The sequence below is a fragment of the Bubalus kerabau genome, chromosome 17 (genome assembly GCF_029407905.1).
Source record: "Bubalus kerabau isolate K-KA32 ecotype Philippines breed swamp buffalo chromosome 17, PCC_UOA_SB_1v2, whole genome shotgun sequence".
Lineage (NCBI taxonomy): Eukaryota > Metazoa > Chordata > Mammalia > Artiodactyla > Bovidae > Bubalus > Bubalus kerabau.
Genome location: NC_073640.1, coordinates 51,852,655 through 51,871,315, shown reverse-complemented (window position 1 = coordinate 51,871,315; position 18,661 = coordinate 51,852,655). Strand labels below are relative to the sequence as shown.

Genomic DNA, 18,661 nt, shown 5'->3' with positions numbered 1-18,661 from the left:
AAGGCCCTACACAATTCGAGGAACCACCGAGGAAAGAGAGAAGCTACCTCTTAATAGTTTCAAGGGTTCTTGAATTTAAAAATAATCCTTTTGTGGTCACTTTGGGCAGCACATATATACTAAAATTGGAACGATACAGAGAAGACTAGCATGCCCCCTGGGCAAGGATGACTCATGTATTTGTGAAGCAGCTTCACTTGTCGCTCAGATGGTAAAGAATCTGCCTGCAACTCGGGAGACCCAGGTTCCATCCCTGGGTGGGGAAGATCCCCTAGAGAAGGGAATGGCAACCCAGTCCAGTATTCTTGCCTGGAGAATTCCATGGACAGAGCCTGGCAGGCTACACAGTTCATGGGGTCGAAAAAAGTTGGACATGACTGAGCAACACTTTCACTTTTTAAAATCATCATCATCATCCTCATCCTATTTTTTGTTTAATAACTTTGCAGAGAGCCTTTTGGATATCTTTTGGTTCCTTTCCATGGACTACCATCTCTGTTTTTATTGTTATTGTTTCCAGTAAACCTTTTCTAGAAACACACTGTGCAGCCTGCTGAATTTTCACAAATGAACACACATGTAACCCAACTTTAGATCAAGAAACAGGAAGAAAAAAAAAAACAACTTTCAAATGAGTACCTCTGCCCAGATGGAACTTTTTTAAACACTCATTTTATTAAAATATAGTTGATTTAAGAAAAAAAAAGCAAACAAAAAGAGAATATAATTGATTTACAATGTTGGGTTAATTTCTGCTGTACAGCAAAGTGGTTCAGTTATACATACATACACCTTCTTTTTTCATATTCCTTTCCATTATGGCTTATCCCAGGATATTGAACATAGTTTTCTGTGGTACACATTAGAACCTTGGTGGGGTTTTTAAAATATTTTTTAAAAATTATGTATTATTTATTTGGCTGCACTGAGTCTTAGTTGCAGCATGTGAGATCTAGTTCCCACCAGGAATCGAACTCAGGCCCCCTGCATTGGGAGCACAGAGACAGTCAATGGACCACCAGGGAAACCCCAGGATCTTGTTTATCCATTATACTTACAATAGTTTGCATCTGCTAATCCCAAACTCTCAATCCCTCCTTCCCTCATTCCCCTCCCTCTTGGGAACTGCAAGTCTGTTCTCTCTGTCTATGAGTCTGTATCTGTTTTATAGAGAAGTTCACTTGGGTTATAGTTTAGATTCCACATGTAAGTGATATTACATGGCATTTGTCTCTTACTTCACTTAGTATAATCATCTCTGGGCCTACCTATGTTGCTGCAAATGACATTATTTCCTTCTTTTTTATGACGGAGTAGTATTCTATTATACATATGGACCACATCTTTATCCATTCCAAATGGAACTTTTAATCCTGCCTGGGATTCTCTCGGCCTTCCTCTGTGAGTAGTACCTGTCCCCTGCAATACAAGCCACTGACTATCGTTACATTTAGCAAGTGCTGCATAAGAGACCACTCAAAATGCGGTGACTTAAAACAATACCCGTTCCTTTATTATTCTGATGGCTCTGGGACTGACTGGGCTCAGCCAAGCAATTCTCAGGGGCTGCTGTGCAGGTCCCAGCAGGCGGTGATTGGGGCTGGGTCATCCGAGGGCTCATTAGCTTCCCTGTCTAGCACCTGGGATGTCGTTGTTGTTCAGTTGCTAAGTCGTGTCCAACTCTTTTTCGACCCCAGTACCCCTCCGGGCTCCTCTGTCCATGGGATTCTCCAGGCAAGAAAACTGGAATGGGTTGCCATGCCCTCCTCCAGGGGAACTTCCTCACCCAGGGATCGAACCTGGGTCTCCTGCACTGGCAGGTGGATTCTTTAACACTGAGCCACCAGCACCTAGGATGGGAAGACTCAAACAGCTGAGGCTCCCCAAGCGTATATATATATACAGGACAGCCAGACTCACACGGTGACTCAGGCGGTGGTGTGCTGGAACTGGTTCACACCAGATCCTGGGAGCGCATTGTGGACAGTGCTTTCCAACTCCAAAGTTCAGAGACATCATGTTGGTAGCTTGCCATCAGCCATGGACAGTATAGTCACACCACAGAAATCAGCAAATGCTACAATCCCTAAATCCAAAAGCTCTGAAAACCATGTCTTTCATGGATCCCCCAATCGGGGATCGAAACTGCACACCCTGGATTGGAAGGCAAAGTCTCAACCATGGGACCCCCAGGGAAGTCCAAAAGTCCGTTGTTAAACATTTAGGAGCACGCCACTGGACTCACAGCTCCCCAGGCATGCATCCCCAGACAACACAACCTCCACAACCCCTTAGCGACGTCACTTCTGTGATGCTCTGAAAAGGTGAAGCAGTCCCAAAGGCCTGCCCATGTGAAGTGGAGGGGTGTGAATGGAGAATGATCAAGTGGTGGAAAAGAGCAAGTCAGATTGGATACGTTGTTATAGCCTTTTGGAGAAGATGTCTGCTGTGCGTCACAGGTCCCTGGAAACTGAATACCAGCGTCATCCCCCAGTCACTGTGACAACCAATACAATTATCCTCCCCACCAAACACACACATACACACACACACACATCCAAACACCCTGGCAGCAGGGAGTGACCTGCCATTCTGACCCAGCCAGTAGCTGGCATTCAGCTGGGCTGGACATGGTGGCTACAAGGCACCTCATGGTCCTCAGGAGAGTATCACAGATAAGCATTTTGAATACCCAGGGGCTCATACAGTACATCACTTGAAAGTCCTTGCTCCTCAGTGAAGTCTGGCTGCCCTAGTGGTGTGAGGGGACCACTCTCAGGTCCAGAAATCCCGCACTCACCAGCAGCGATTGGCACATTCCTAAGGAGAGCTGACCCAGGGAACTAGGCTCTGGTGAGTTTCATGTCCCTGCCGGGCAAGCTGGTGGACTCACTTGTAAATTGCAGCTAATTATTAATACAACTAATAACCACCTGGGGGCAAAATACACTCTAGTCTCTAAATCCTGGCTCCACAACTTCAGTTCTCTGTTGTGGGGGCAAAGCGGAGTCAGGCTTTGTGCCATGTCCACAGACCGCTTGCCTGATAAAGGCTTAATTCTTAACAAGACGTTAATCAATTTATTTCAAAATAGTAGCAGCTGACATGAATCGAGCACTTACTGGCACTAGATGATATAACAAGCATTAGATCATTGAAGGCTCTTAACCCAGGGCAAGCTCCGAGGATCGTTTTGGCCATTAAAACACAATGATGGAATTCAGTGCAATGATGCAGCTTAAATGCTCCGCACAGTGGTTTAGGAAGGGCCCAATAAATGTCACCAGATGGAAATATCATAGCTAAATGGTTGCTCATCATGTTTTTATGGTATGTAATAATAATAGCAATTAAATTTAGTGTCTAATATATTAATATCACTTTTATTTACGAGATACCGGAGGTTATTTCTTGAGTGCTTTACCAATATTAATTCATTTCATTCTCACAACAACCCTATGAAGGAAGTATGGTTAACACCCTCATTTTCAGAAGAAGAAAGTGAGGCACAAAAAGAATAAGAGATTTGCTCTTGAGGCAAGAGGCTTAGCTGGGACTCAACCCAGGCTGGCTGTACTCAGGAATCAGCATTTCATCACTAAGCTCTTTTGCCAAGGTGTTTTGTTTTGTTTTAAATAAAGGTGTTTCGTTTTGTTATACCTCAGTTTCCTCATCTGTGAAGTGGGTTTCTGATGTGACAGTTTGTTCATTCAGTCACTTAATATCTCTTTATTGAACACTTATTATGTGTCACACACTGGTGTGGACACTGGTGTGCAGTGTGCAAAACAGCAGCAATTCTGCCCTCATGGTGATTATTACAATGTGGCTAGGGGAACAGACAGTACAGAAGATTTACTTAATTAAGTAAATTATATCAATATATGGGCTTCCCTGGTGGCTCAGATGGTAAAGAATCCGCCTGTACTTATGTGTGTGGTGTGATAGGAGTGTTAGAAAAGAATAAAGTAGGGAAAAGGGAAGGAGAAGTAGGTGATGGTCATGAGGCCCTGAAATTGTAAATATGGTGGCCAGAGACAGTCTCGTGGAGAAGTTGAGCTAAGGTTTGAAGGACGTGTGGAGGTGAACAAAGAAGTACTCTGGATCTAGGTGATGAAAACAGCCTGTGCAAAGGCTCTGAGGTATGGAGGCTGGTATGGCTGGGGCAGAGTGAGCAAGGGGAAATGAGGGCAGGGAGATGACGAGTGCTGATCACGTGGGGCTTGTGGGCCATAGTGAGCACCTTTCCCTGACCCTGATGAGTGGAGCCCAGCAGGGCTCTGAGCAGGCAGGGACTGGACCCAAACTCAGGTGTTCACAGCTGTCCTGGCCGCTTGTGGGAAACAGGCTGTTGGGGAAAGGAGCAGGGAGATAGCAATGGTCCAGGTGAGAGGTGATGAGAGTGGATGAGATCCCCAAGGGAGTGAGTACTGATGGAGAATAGAGGAGGTTCAAAGACTAATCCCTGACCCTGAGATCAGAGGAAGGAGGAAGAAACAGCCAAGGAGACTGACTGGGAGCCACCAGGCAGCCGGAAGGGGTCCAGAGGGATGTGGTGGCTCAGAAGAGTGAAGTGAAGAGAGAGCGACTCCTGTGTCAGGTGCTGTTAACAGGTCAAGCAAAGTGAAGACTGAGCGAACAGTGACTACTGGTTCAGCACCAAGGGAGGTCACTGGTGGGTGACCTTGACATTTCAGGGTAGAGAAGGAGGGGCTTCCCTGGTGGCTCAGGGGATCTGCCTGCAATGCCGCAGACCCAGATTCAATCCCTGGGTCAGGTAGATCCCCTGGAGAAGGGAATGGCTACCCACTCCGGTATTCTTGCCTGGAGAATTCCATGGACAGAGGGGCCTGGCAGGCTACAGTCCATGATATCGCAAAGAGTCGGACACAACTGAGCGATTAACATTTTAAGGAGGGTAAAGCCTGATTAGAGAAGGTTTGAATAAGAATAGCAGTAGGCCATATGGAGGCAGTGAGTGTGACAACTTTTTGGAGAAGTTTTACTATAAAGAGGACCAAAGAAATGGGGTCATAGCTGGAAAGGGAGCTGGAATCAAGAGTATTTTCATTCATTTTCATATGAGATGATTCTGTGGGCTGATGAGAATGACCCAGTTCAGAGAGGGAAGCTAAGGTGCAGCAGAGAGAGAGGAGAACTATGAGACAGTGGCCTGGAATAGGCACAGTTATGGTGGGAAAGCAGAGGGCAGGGAGGGTCTATGGGGCAGTGGGGGTCTGTGGACATTCACTTTCTATCGATTTTTTTTCCTGCAAAATAAGAAGAAAGGAGGGGCTTTCATGGTGGTCCAGAGGTCAGGACTTTGTGCTTCCACCTCTTCAGGGGGAACTGGTTGGATCCCTGATTAGGGGGAACTAAGTAAGAACCTGCATGCCATACCACGTGGCCAAAAATAAATAAGAAGAAGAAAAGAGTGAAAAGGTGGAAGGAAGTGTGATGTGTTGGAGGTTAGGCGAGAAGGTGTGAAATAACTATGTATAGAGAGGAAGAGCTAGTGGATAAGAGAAATGCAATCTCATTGCCAGACAGCGCTGCAGGCACGCTTGAGTGTCAAGTTCACAAACTTGAAGTGGAGCTGGCCAGTGGAGTTGTGTGCTGTTCTTCAGCTGCTTCAAATCGTGTGAGTACAGGCACAGGTAAGTGGAGGGCTTGGATTTAACCAGGTCATGTGTGGGAGGAAGCCAGAGGAGGCCAGGGTGTATGCAAAAAATGTTTTTAATGATTAACCAAGGAACTTAAGCTGGATAAAGAAGAACTGAGAATTGATGGCGTGGGGGGCAATGAAAAAGAGGTAGGGACAAAGGATGGGAGATCATAGTGGGTTGGCAGGACTGTGGAGGGTCTAGGGCATTGGAGGGACAGAGCTGGAAAGAGAGGAGGTGATGACTGGAGAGTGAGAAGCCTGAGACGGAGGCTCTGAAGAGGCCGTTGAGACAAGGCGTAGGTGCAACCTCAGGAAAGAGGGGCTAGGAGGACAGCTGGTCAGGGATCAAGAGAGGCCCGGATGGTAGATGGGAGGATCATCAACCTGGATCTGGAAATCACCCGGAATGTTGATAAGAGCGACCTGAGTGGCAATGAGCCTAGAGCTAAAATCATGGAGAAGTGATGAGTCGTCATCTGGGTCACCAGATGATGCTGACAAGGTAACAAACGATCAACCCTGATGAGCTGGGGCGTTTGAGGGAGAGAAGGATCTGAAAACAGTACCAAGGAGCAAGATGTACCCACTTGGAAGGGTCACAGGACATCTGGGTTCTGGTTAGAGCAAGAAGGTGACAAGAATGTTCAACGAAGAGATTGAGGAAATGGATTTTGCAGGACAGGTCATGGATTCCAAAGGCCAGAGAGTTGGGACACCTGGGGAATGGTTTCCCTCTCGTTGGGTTTTTCTCATAGATCTTCAGTGAGGGTGTGGTCATATGTAAAGCGCTCAGCCTGACACGAGGGCACCGGCCTGAGCAGGAAGCCGTGGTTAGTAGCCCTCCTGGGGTCATGATCAGGCTTCGGGATTTGTTGGTCAAGGGGGAAAGTTGGGGAGAAACCGGTCGCCGTCTGGAGCCAAGTGGCAGGAACCAGATGCTGAATTTCTTAGAGCTGGCAGCCTCCCGGTCGCCCGTGTACCTGGTGAGGTCACGGTTAAGCTCTCCTTGCGTCCTGGAAGGAGAGCTGGAGGGAGGCCAGGCTGCCCTAACCCGACGACTCCTCTCTTTATCTGCAGGACTCTGGAGGCCGGAGATGGGCGCCCGGCCCTCGAGGCGGCGGCGGCTGCCCGCGGACCCGCCCATAGCCTTGGACGCGCTGCCCCCGGAGCTGCTCGTGCAGGTGCTGAGCCACGTGCCCCCGCGCGCGTTAGTGATGCGCTGCCGCCCGGTGTGCCGCGCCTGGCGCGACGTGGTGGACGGGCCCACCGTCTGGCTGCTGCAGCTGGCTCGCGACCGCAGCGCGGAGGGCCGCGCCCTCTATTCAGTGGCCCAGCGCTGCCCGCCCAACAGCGAGGATGAGGAAGAGTTCCCGCTATGCGCTCTGGCGCGCTACTGCCTGAGAGCGCCCCTAGGCCGCAACCTCATCTTCAACTCCTGCGGAGAGCGTGGGTGCCGGGGGTGGGGCCGAAGAGACCCCATGGATGGGTGGGCGGGGCCAGGAGCCAAGGGACAAGGTCCTTGAGAAACTGGGTGGGCGAGGCCAGGGAGGAGCTGGGGAAGAGACACACTGAGTGGGAGGAGCCAGGGACTGTGGGCAGTGTTGTTCAGTTGCTCGCTCCTGTCCAACTATTTGCGGTCCCATTGACTGCAGGACGCCAGGCCTCCCTGTCCTTCATCATCTCCGGAGCTCTCAAACTCATGTCCATTGAGTCAGTGATGCCATCCAAACATCTCATCTTACGTCGTGCCCTTCTCCTCCTACCTTCAATCTTTCCCAGCATCAGGGTCTTTTCCAATGCGGCTTTCGCATCAGGTGGCCAAAGAATTGGAGCTTCAGTGGAGGGAGTACAAATTGGTTGGCAAGACAGAGGAGGAGGCGCCAAGGGGCGGAGCCGTGGCAGAGGTGACGCTCTGCTGGAACTGTAGACTCAGTTGTTCAGTCACTAAGTCATGTCCAACTCATTGTGACCCCGTGGACTGCAGCACGCCAGGCTTCCCTGTCCTTCACCATCTCCTGGAATTTGCTCAAACTCATCCATTGAGTCGGTGACGCTATCCAACCATCTCATCCACTGTCGTCCCCTTCTCCTCCTGCCCTCAAGCTTTCCCAGCATCAGGGTTTTTCCCAATGAGTCGGGTCTTCCCATTAGGTGGCCGAAGTATTGGAGCTTCAGCATCAGTCCTTCCAATGAATATTCAGGATTGATTTCCTTTAGGATTGACTGGTTTGATTTTGCAGTCCAAGGGCGTCTCAAGAGTCTTCTTCAGCACCACAATTCGAAAACATGAAGTCTTCAGCAGTCAGCCTTCTTTATGATCCAACTCTCACATCCATACATGATTACTGGAAAAACCATAGCTTTGACTATACAGACCTTTGTCAGAAAAGTGATATCTCTGCTTTTTAATACACATAGCTTTTCTTCCAAGGAGCAAGCGTCTTTTAATTTCCTGGCTACAATCACCATCCATGGTGATTTTGGAGCCCAGGAAAATAAAATCTGCCACTGTTTCCACTTTTCCCCATCTATTTGCCATGAAGTGATGGGACTGGATGCCGTGATCTTAGTTTTTTTTAATGTTGAGTTGTAAGCCAGCTTATTCACTCTCCTGTTTCACTTTCATCAAGACGCTCTTTAGTTCCTCTTTGCTGTTTGCCATTAGAGTGGTATCATCTGCATATCAGAGGTCGTTGATATTTCTCCCAGGAATCTTGATTCCAGCTTGTGATTCATCCAACCCAGCATTTTACATGATGTACTCTGTATAGATGTTAAGTAAGCAGGGTGAAAATATACAGCCTTGATGTACTCTTTTCCCAGTTTTGACCCAGTCTGTTGTTTCATGTCTGGTTCTAACTCTTGCTTCTTGACCTGCATACAGGTTTCTCAGGAGGCAGGTAAAGTGGTCTGGTATTCCCATTTTTTATAATTTACACAGTTTGTTGTGATCCACACAGTTAAAGGCTTTAGTGTAGTCAATGAAGCGGAAGTAGATGTTTTTCTGGAATTCCCTTGCTTTTTCTATGATCTACTGGATGTTGGCAATTTGATCTCTGGTTCCTCTGTCTTTTCTAAATCCAGCTTGTATATCTGAAAGATTTTGGTTCACATACTGTCGAAGCCTAGCTTGAGGGATTTTGAGCATTACCTTGATAGCTTGTGAGTTGATTGGATTGTGCGGTAGTTTGAACGTTAACTTTGGCAATGCTCTTCTTTGGGATTGGAATGAAAACTGACCTTTTCCAGTCCTGTGGCCACTGCTGAGTTTTCCAAATTTGCTGGCATAATGAGTGCAGCACTTTAACAGCAGCATCTTTTAGGATTTGAAATAGCTCAGCTGGAATTCCATCACCTCCACTAGCTTTGTTCATAGTAATGCTTTCTAAGGCCCACTTGACTTCACACTCCAGATGTCTGGCTCTGAGTGACCACACCATTGTGGTTTTCCCAGTCATTAAGACCTTTACTGGAGAAGGCAATGGCACCCCACTCCAGTACTCTTGCCTGGAAAATCCCATGGACGGAGGAGCCTGGTAGGCTGCAGACCATGGGGTCTCGAAGAGTCGGACACGACTGAGCGACTTCACTTTCACTTTTCCCTTTCATGCATTGGAGAAGGAAATGGCAACCCACTCCAGTGTTCTTGCCTGGAGAATCCCAGGGATGGGGGAGCCTGGTGGACTACCGTCTATGGGGTCACACAGAGTCGGACACGACTGAAGTGACTTAGCAGCAAGACCTTTATTTGTGTAGTTCTTCTGTGTATTCTTGCCACCTCCTTTTAATCTCTTTTGCTTCAATTAGTCCCTTATGGTTTCTGTCCCATCCCTTGAATGAAATGTGCCCTTGGTATCCAAATTTCTTGAAGAGATCTCTAGTCTTTCCCATTCTATTGTTTTCCTCTATTTCTTTGCATCGTTCACTTAAAAAGGCTTTCTTTCCTCTCCTTGCTGTTCTTTCAGTTCAGTTCAGTCGCTCAGTCATGTCCGACTCTCTGTGACACCATGAATCGCAGCACACCAGGCCTCCCTGTCCATCACCAACTCCCAGAGTTCACTCAGACTCATGTCCATCGAGTCGGTGATGCCATCCAGCCATCTCATCCTCTGTCGTCCCCTTCTCCTTCTGCCCCCAATCCCTCCAAGCATCACAGTCTTTTCCAATGAGTCAACTCTTCGCATGAGGTGGCCAAAGTACTGGAGTTTCAGCTTTAGCATCATTCCTTCCAAAGAACACCCAGAGGGATGGTATGGGGAGGGAGGAGGGAGGAGGGTTCAGGATGGGGAACACATGTATACCTGTGGTGGATTCATTTTGATATTTGGCAAAACTAATACAATTTTGTAAAGTTAAAAAAAAAAACAAAGAACACCCAGGGCTGATCTCCTTTAGAATGGACTGGTTGGATCTCCTTGCAGTCCAAGGGACTCTCAAGAGTCTTTGCCAACACCGCAGTTCAAAAGCATCAATTCTTCGGCGTTCAGCTTTCTTCACAGTCCAACTCTCACACCCATACACGACCACTGGAAAAACCATAGCATTGACTAGATGGACCTTTCTTGGCAAAGTAATATCTCTGCTTTTGAATATGCTATCTAGGTTGGTCATAACTTTCCTTCCAAGGAGTAAGCATCTTTTAATTTCATGGCTGCAATCACCATCTGCAGTGATTTTGGAGCTCCCAAAAATAAAGTCTGACACTGTTTCCACTGTTTCCCCATCTATTTCTCATGAAGTGATGGGACCAGATGCCATGATCTTTGTTTTCTGAATGTTGAGCTTTAAGCCAACATTTTCACTCTCCTCTTTCACTTTCATCAAGAGGGTTTTTAGTTCCTCTTCACTTTCTGCCATAAGGGTGGTGTCATCTGTATATCTGAGGTTATTGATATTTCTCCCCGCAATCTTGATTCCAGCTTGTGCTTCTTCCAGCCCAGCATTTCTCATGATGTACTCTGTGTATAAGTTAAATAAGCAGGGTGACAATATACAGCCTTGACGTACTCTTTTTCCTATTTGCAACCAGTCTGTTGTTCCATGTCCAGTTCTAACTGTTGCTTCCTGACCTGCATATAGATTTCTCAAGAGGCAGGTCAGGTGGTCTGGTATTCCCATCTCTTGAAGAATTCTCCACAGTTTATTGTGATCCACACAGTCAAAGGCTTTGGCATAGTCAATGAAGCAGAAATGTTTTTCTGGAACTCTCTTGCTTTTTCGATGATCCAGCGGATGTTGGCAATTTGATCTCTGGTTCCTCTGCCTTTTCTAAAACCAGCTTGAACATCTGGAAGTTCACGGTTTACATATTGCTGAAGCCTTGCTGTTCTTTGGTACTCTGCATTCAAATGGGTATCTTTCCCTTTCTCCTTTGCGTTTCGCTTCTCGTCTTCTCTCAGCTCAGACAACCACTTTGCCTTCTTGCATTTCTTTTTCTTTGGGATGGTTATGGTCACTGCCTCCTGTACAATATTACAAACCTCCATTCATAGTTATCTGTCTACCAGATCTAATCCCTTGAATCTATTCATCACCTCCACTGTATAATCATAAGGGATTTGATTTAGGTCGTGCCTGCATGGTCTAGTGGTTTTCCCTACTTCTTCAATTTTGCAATAAGGAGCTGATGATCTGAGTTACAGTCAGCTCCAGGTCTTGTTTTTGCTGATTGTCAAAAGCTTCTTCATCTTCCGCTGCAAAGAATATAATCAATCTGATTTCGGTATTGACCATCTTGTGATGTCCATGTGTAGTCTTCTCTTGTGTTGTTGAAAGAGGGTGTTTGCCACTGGACCACTGAGGAAGTCCCCTCAACTCAGTGGGCAGTAGTTAAAGGGTGAGGGGTCAGGGGAGGGCTGGGGAGAAACCGACTGGGCTCTGACAGGGGGCGGAGCTTGCATAGAACTATCAGGCCTTTTTGAGAGGCTGTGGGAAGGGGGACTGAGTAAATGGGCGGGGTCAAGGCTGGAGGATCCCAGAGGTAGCACCCCCGGCGGGCGGGGCCAGAATTAAAGTCCAGTGGTTCAAGAGATTTAAGAGAGGCAGGGCAGGGGACTGGGCCCAGGGAGGCTGAGAAGAAGCTGAGTGGATGCACCGAGCTGAGTGAGGCCGCGGAGTGAGGCGGTCCACAAAGACTGCCTGCTAGGAGGGAGGGGCCGGTGGACCGAGCACATTAGGTAGTGGTGGGCTCTCTCCTGGGCAAGCTGGAGCGCGAATCCCCCGTGTTTAACCCTATTATATCCCACAGAGGGCTTCAGAGGCTGGGAGGTGGAGCACGGCGGGAATGGCTGGGCCGTGGAAAAGAACCTCATAATGATGCCGGGCGCTCCTTCCCAGACCTGCTTCGTGACTTCGTTCGAGTGAGTGGCCCTTGATCACTGGGGCGAGGGAGGGAGAACCCTACCCTACGGTCCTCATCCTCACCCTCACCCACTTTCACACTCTCCTTCCCACATGCATGTACTCAGTCATTCGACTAATAATTGTTAGCCTTTTGAATTCCCTCTTTTGTCAGTTACCTGTTCCTGTTTTTAACACTTACTTTATTTATTTGGCTGCATCAGGTCTTAGCTGCGGCATACAAACTCTCAGTTGCAGCATGTGGGATCTAGTTCCCTGACCAGGGATGGAACCCAGGCCCCCTGCACTGGGAGCATGGAGTCTTAGCCACTGGACCACCAGGGAAGTCCCTGCCTGTTCATATTTTTATTAAGGTTGATGTCTTATTCTCGTTGATATACAAGAATTTCTATATATTCTAGATGTCAGTTGTTTTTCCATCCTGGACATTACAGAAATCTCCCACTCTACCATATGAATTAAGTGTGTCCATGGCATTCTTTGTTATTTTCGTATGATCAAATTCATCTTTTTGCTTTAGAATTTGTTTTTGAAATTTTGTTTAAAAAATCCTTCCCTCCCCTTAGATCCTAACAGTGTTCACTTCTACTTTTTTCTAGTAACCTCATAGTTTTATCTTTTACATTTAGATCTTTAATCCACCTTTGAATGTGATGTTCGGTAAGGATCCAGTTTTTTGTTTTTCCCTCTATATACTGAGCCAGTTTTCCCAACACCATGTACTAAAGAATCCTTCCTTTCACCATGGAATGTCAGCGCCACTTCCATCATTTATGAAGTTCCCATACATAGCTAGGTGTGTCCTTGAGCACTGTGTTCTGGTCAGTTTATCAGTTCTCATGATAAATCACTATTTCTGTTATTATGGCACATTGAAATTCAAGAAGGACTATTTACAAAGGTACAGGCAGAACACAAGAGATACTGTAGGACCCTAGGCTAGGGGGAAGGGACATTATCACCCCTAGGCCTGGCAGGGGTAAGGGAGAAAACAGTTATTGAAACATGATGACAGAGAAAGCTGGGAGGAGAGGGCACTGTGGAGAAGGTCCTTTCTTGGAGAGACACAAAGCCCCACTATGATCCCTTGGGAGGGAGCCAGGAGGATAAATACCCTGATTCCACTCTCTTCTCCCTTCTGCTGCTGCTGCTGCTGCTGCTAAGTCGCTTCAGTTGTGTCCGACTCTGTGCGACCCCATAGACGGCGGCCCACCAGGCTTCCCTGTCCCTGGGATTCTCCAGGCAAGAACACTGGAGTGGGTTGCCATTTCCTTCTCCAATGCATGAAAGTGAAAAGTGAAAGTGAAATCGCTCAGTCTTGTCTGACTCTAGTGACCCCATGGATTGCAGCCTACCAGGCTTCTCCATCCATGAGATTTTCCAGGCAAAAAGTACTGGAGTGGGGTGCCATGGCCTTCTCCCTTCTATCTGCTGCTAAAGTTTCCCTTGACTGACCCAACAGCAAGTAGAGGGGAAGGGAGACCCTTCCATACAGGCAACACAATCTTAGACGGGGGGCCTCTTGGATTGTGAGGAGACCTCAGAACTCTCGCTCAGATGTCTACTATGGTGTGCCTCTATTTGCATTCATGTTCTGGTCCCCACAAATATAAGGGGCAAGCCTGAATATGGTCCAGACTTCTGGCGCCACAGCGGAGTGAATGATGGAGGGGAATCTGAGAGGCCAACAGGGATGCCCACAGCCCATTATACGTCTTGTCTGGTAGAGCAGCCCTAAGGGGCTGCTTCAGACAGGATAGTCAGGGGAGGCTTCCAGGAGGAGGTGATTTGTGGGCTGTGATTTGAATGATGGAACTCTTGGCCCTCCACCCCGCATTATCCCCCTCTTCCTAGATGGTGCTTTAAGAGGCAGCTTGTGGACTTGGTGATGGAAGGGGTGTGGCAGGAGCTGCTCGACAGCGCCCAAATCGAGATCTGTGTGGCCGACTGGTGAGTGAAGAGTGGCAACCTGCCCACACCGCCACCCCGGTGGAGGTGGCAGGTCTACAGAAGGGGCTCATTTCACACCCTGTCACTCCCACGGGCTGGCACTGCTACTGTGTCCCCTTCATAGTGAGGCTGAAAGAAGGGAAGCTATGCTCTCATAGTAGCAGAGCCAGGCAGGGAAGGACCTTTAGCGAGCCCAGGCTCTGGCGCCACCCTAGGAATATCCAGGCTCCTCCCCCAGCTCTGGCTCCACCCCAAGAACACCCAGGGTCCTCCCCCAGGCTCTGGCCCCACTTCAAGAACACCCAGGCTCCTCCCCCAAGTTTTGGCTCCACCCCAGGAACACCCAGGCTCCTCCCCCAAGCTCTGGCCCCACCCCCAGGGACACCCAGGCTCCTCCTCCAAGCTCTGGCTCCACCTCAGGGGCACCTAGGCTCCTCCCCCTAGGTTCCCAGGCCTGGCATCATCAAAGTTCCTGGAGGCCAGAGACCTAAGTGGGTAGCGGAGACGTGAAGGCTCACCACCACCTGGCAGGTGGGGTGCCCGGGAGAACTGCGGCTGCATCTACCGGCTTCGGGTCCGCCTCCTGGACGTGTATGAAAATGAAGTGGTCAAGTTCTCGGCCTCACCCAACCCGGTCCTTCAGTGGACTGAAAGAGGCTGCCGACAGGTGGGTCCAGACCGCCGTCCACACCACCCTTGACCTGTCCAGGGGCACATCCACTTCTCACCCTGCTCAAATTCGGTTCTCAGCTCTCAGCACCACCATCTGTATCTATAATAACAATAGCTAACAATTATTAAGCCCTTATTACAGGCCTGTCCAAAAGTTTTACCCATTAATTTATTTCATTAGCACAATGACCTAGTTATTCAATAGACATTTATTGAGCACCTACTGTGTACTGGGCACTGCTGTAGTTGCTCGAAATGCAGTGGTGAACCAAAATCCTTGCTGGAATGCATGTGGTGAACCAAAATCCTTGCTCCATCCCCATTCTAGAGTTGGGGAAACTGAGGGATGGAAGTGACACCCAAACTCACCCTAAAGCATTCAGGGCTTGATTCAAAGCCACAGTGGCTCCTGAGCCTAAGCTGTCACGGTCATCATACCTCACTTATCAAAGTAACCTTTGGTCTTCTGGTTCAATTCCTGATCTTCTCCCTCCAATCCCAACCCAACACACAGACTCAGCATCTAGAAAGCTATTAAAAAGTGAATTAAAAAAAAAAAAGCGGGTCAGACCACAGATTTCACCTGCCTGTAACCCTAACACGGCTACATCTCAGAACAAAAGCCAATATCCTATCATGCAGTTATAAAAAGGAGTGAAGTACAGATTCACACCTCAACATGGGTGACCCATGAAAGCATTGTGCTAAATGAAAGAGGTCAGACACAAAGGCCACATATTGTATGATAGCATTTATATGAAATTTCCAGAATAAGCAAAGCCCTAGAGACTGCAAAGAGCCGACTCACTGGAAAAGACTGATGCTGGGAAAGACTGAGGGCAGGAGGAGAAATGGGAGACAAAGGATGAGAGGGTTGGATGGCATCACCAAGTCAATGGACATGAGTTCAACAAACTCCAGGAGATATTTAAGGACAGGAAAGCCTGACATGCTGCAATCCATGGGGTTGCAAAGATTAAGACATGACTTAGTGACTGAACAACATACAGACAAAAAGCAGATAGATTAGTGGTTGCCAGAGGACAGAGGGAGGGAGGAATTGGAAATGACAGCTAATGGATTTGAGGTTTTTTCCTAGGGTGATGAAATGTTCCAGATTTAGATAGTGGTGATGGTTGCATAATATTACAAATATGCAAAAAAAAAAAAATACACTGAATTGTAGTCTTAAATGGTACGTTAGGTGAATTTGAATTTCAGCTCAATTTAAAAAATTACCAAAAAAGCCAGAAGCAAGGGACTTCCCTGTGGTTAAGACTCTGTGCTTCCACTACAGGAGGCGTAAGTTCCATCCCTGGTGGGGGAACTAAGATCCCACAAGCCCAGTGGCATGGCCTCAAAAAATTAAAAGACAGAAGCCAAAGTCTTTTTGGGGCCCATTTCAAATGCCCCAAGTGCTCTGCCCACTGCCTCCTTGACACCCTTTCCTACTTCTCTCACTCTGCTCGAGGCACGCTGCCACCTCAGGGCTTTTGCACTGTTCCTCTGTCTGGACCAGTCTTCCTCCAGATCCCCACCTCCACCAGGTCTCTGCTCAAATGTCATCTCAGTGCAGCCCTTGCTTACTCATATTACAACCCCACCCACTTGCAGAATTTCCTCCACCCTTTCTCCCCTCTGTCTTCAGCATCAGAGTCTAGACTCTCAGCTTCACCAGAAAAAGATTTATTTATTTATTTTTGGCAGCAATGGGTCTTCATTGCTGCATGAAGGCTGTTCTCTAGTTGCAGCGAGCGGGGGTTACTCTCCAGTTACAGTGCATAGACTTCTCACAGCGGTGGCTTCTTTTGCTGCAGAGCACAGGCTTTAGGGTTTGTGGGTTCAGCAGCAGCAGCACACGCGCTTAGTTGCTCCAGGGCATGTGGGATCTTCCCGGACCTGGGCTCGAACCTATGTCCCCTGCCTTGACAGGCAGATTCTTAACCACTGGACTAGAAGGAAGTCCCAGGAGGAGCTCTTTGGGCTGCTTTCTTCATTGCGATATCCCCAGTGCCTGGAGCAGGGTCAGGTGATGGAGATGATATGTCAAGGAGACGGAGGAAGAGGAGCCCCTGGAGCCTCACTCCCTCCCTCTCCTTCCCTGCACAGGTCTCCCACGTCTTTACCAACTTTGGCAAGGGTATCCGCTACGTGTCTTTTGAGCAGTATGGAAGAGACACACGTTCCTGGGTGGGGCACTACGGCACCCTTGTGACCCACTCCAGTGTGAGGGTCAGGATCCGCCTGTCCTAGCTAACCAGCCTGACCCAGCCTTCCAGGACAGACTGCCATCTGCCGGACACTAACGTCAATCAAGGGCAGCTTTTGCAGCCAGGAGCCAGAGGATGCCTGTGGAAGGGTCGGAGGAGGTCCTGTGTGGCCTGTTCCTGGCACTCTTCCAGTGAACCCCACTTGCTGCTGCTTCAGCCAAGAAACCAGGGATCCAACCAGGCTGGTCACTTGCTTCCCCAGGGCAGTGTCAAAGAGTAACTCAGAGACCTGTACTGTACTTGTAAACTTCTTTCTCACATGTGTGCTGATCAGTTGATGCTGGTTTAATCACCAAGTCGTGTCCAATTCTTATGACCCCATGGACTGTAGCCCACCAGGCTCCTCTGTCTATGGGATTTCCCAGGTAAGAATACTGGAGTGGATTGCCATTCCCTTCTCCAGAGGATCTTCCCAACCCAGGGATCGAACCCACTGAGTCAAAAAGCAAAGGCCAAACCCAGGTTAAAAATAGAGGAATGCTGCTAACAATCCTGGACAAGGACTCTTGTCAGCATATTTTGGAAGTAAGGCAATTGCTGGCAGGGAGCAGAGGTTGTCCTCGGGGGGACCAACAGGGGCCTCAAAGGGAACCCATCCTCTCATTTGGGGTAATCTCTGGGACTCAGTAGTGGGGCCCATGCAAGCTCCTCCAGCACCACACCCAACAGCTCCTCTCCTCTGAGCCATACAGGTGCCATTTCTTTCAGAATTCCTAAGGCCCAGTCTGCACTGACCCCCAAACTGTATCCTCTACCCCCACCTCCTGGCCCTGTGTCGGGCAGCTCTCCTTCTGCCAAGATGACAGCCTCCTTTTCTCCACACCTGAGCCCACTTGGAGAAGGATTCCGGGAGCAAGGCTCCCCTGATGTCTCCCACTGTTTCCCTAGCTGAGTGCAGCTGACAAGCCAGCTTAATAAAAAATTGGTGCAGAGTGTGAGCTGATGGGGGATTTTATCTGTAACTGATGTGCTTGTATGCCCCCAGCTCTGACCCTAAAAGGCCATGTGGGTTATTTCCAATAGTGAGAACCTCAGGGGTGCTAAGTGCCATGCAAGAAGTGGGTGAGTTTCGAGAACACAGATGGGTCACCAGGACTCAGCCAACAGCTCCCCTGCCTGTTCTCAGCTGTTCTCCCAGCAGTTCTCAGGGAGGTACCCCATTGTCACTGCCATTTGGTCCAGAAGGAAACAGGTTCAGAGTTTAAAAGGCCTGCCCAGGGTCACCTCGCCGGGAAGTAGGGGAAGCCAGACTTGAACCAGACGTTGGGCTCCAGAGCCCAGTGATATATGCTCAGCTCCCAAATCTTAAAACCACGGGACTTCCCCAGTGGTCCAGTGGGCAAGACGCTGCACTTCCAGTCCAAGGGGAGAGAGCTCAATCCTTGGTAGAAGAATTAAGATCCCACATGCAGCACGGTGTGGCCAAAAAACAGAGGAAAAAAACCTCTAACCTGGCCAAGCACGTGATCGGGTGAGGTCCGCATCACTCTCAGTGCCATGGAAATGGAGCCAGAGTGGGGAACACATACACCCGGAGTCACAGAGCAAGGAAGAGGCGGAGGAGGTAGGATTTGAACACAGGTGTGTGTGTCTGAGCAGAACCATGCACGCCAACCAATCCTAGCAACACCCTTTTGCTGCCAACGTTACAATTACTGGCACTTTTCAGATGAGGAAGCTTGACAGGAGGGCTTTCATGTCCAGGCCCTTGGCCTGAAGGAAGGGGAACTGGACCTCAGCGCTG

General features: G+C 48.7%; 1 protein-coding gene and 1 non-coding gene across 4 annotated transcripts in view; both read left to right on the top strand.

Annotated features, from left to right (window-relative positions):
* The window catches only part of FBXO17 (F-box protein 17), a 32,720-nt gene extending 14,160 nt beyond the window's left edge, over positions 1 to 18,560 (top strand). For 2 of the 3 annotated variants that reach the window (XM_055554265.1, XM_055554266.1), the window contains exons 2-7: positions 5,547 to 5,657; positions 6,743 to 7,111; positions 11,913 to 12,024; positions 13,880 to 13,975; positions 14,507 to 14,642; positions 16,757 to 18,560. In XM_055554265.1, coding sequence (XP_055410240.1) covers positions 6,760 to 7,111; positions 11,913 to 12,024; positions 13,880 to 13,975; positions 14,507 to 14,642; positions 16,757 to 16,900 — 840 coding nt within the window. In that variant the 5' untranslated portion in view covers positions 5,547 to 5,657; positions 6,743 to 6,759 and the 3' untranslated portion in view covers positions 16,901 to 18,560. The remainder of the gene's footprint in view (positions 1 to 5,546; positions 5,658 to 6,742; positions 7,112 to 11,912; positions 12,025 to 13,879; positions 13,976 to 14,506; positions 14,643 to 16,756) is intronic. The other variant, XM_055554264.1, reaches the window with a different exon arrangement.
* Positions 91 to 202, top strand: LOC129632656 (U6 spliceosomal RNA). The gene has a single exon (XR_008704643.1). It is a non-coding gene; the product is annotated as a U6 spliceosomal RNA (small nuclear RNA).
* Positions 18,561 to 18,661: the final 101 nt, after the last annotated feature.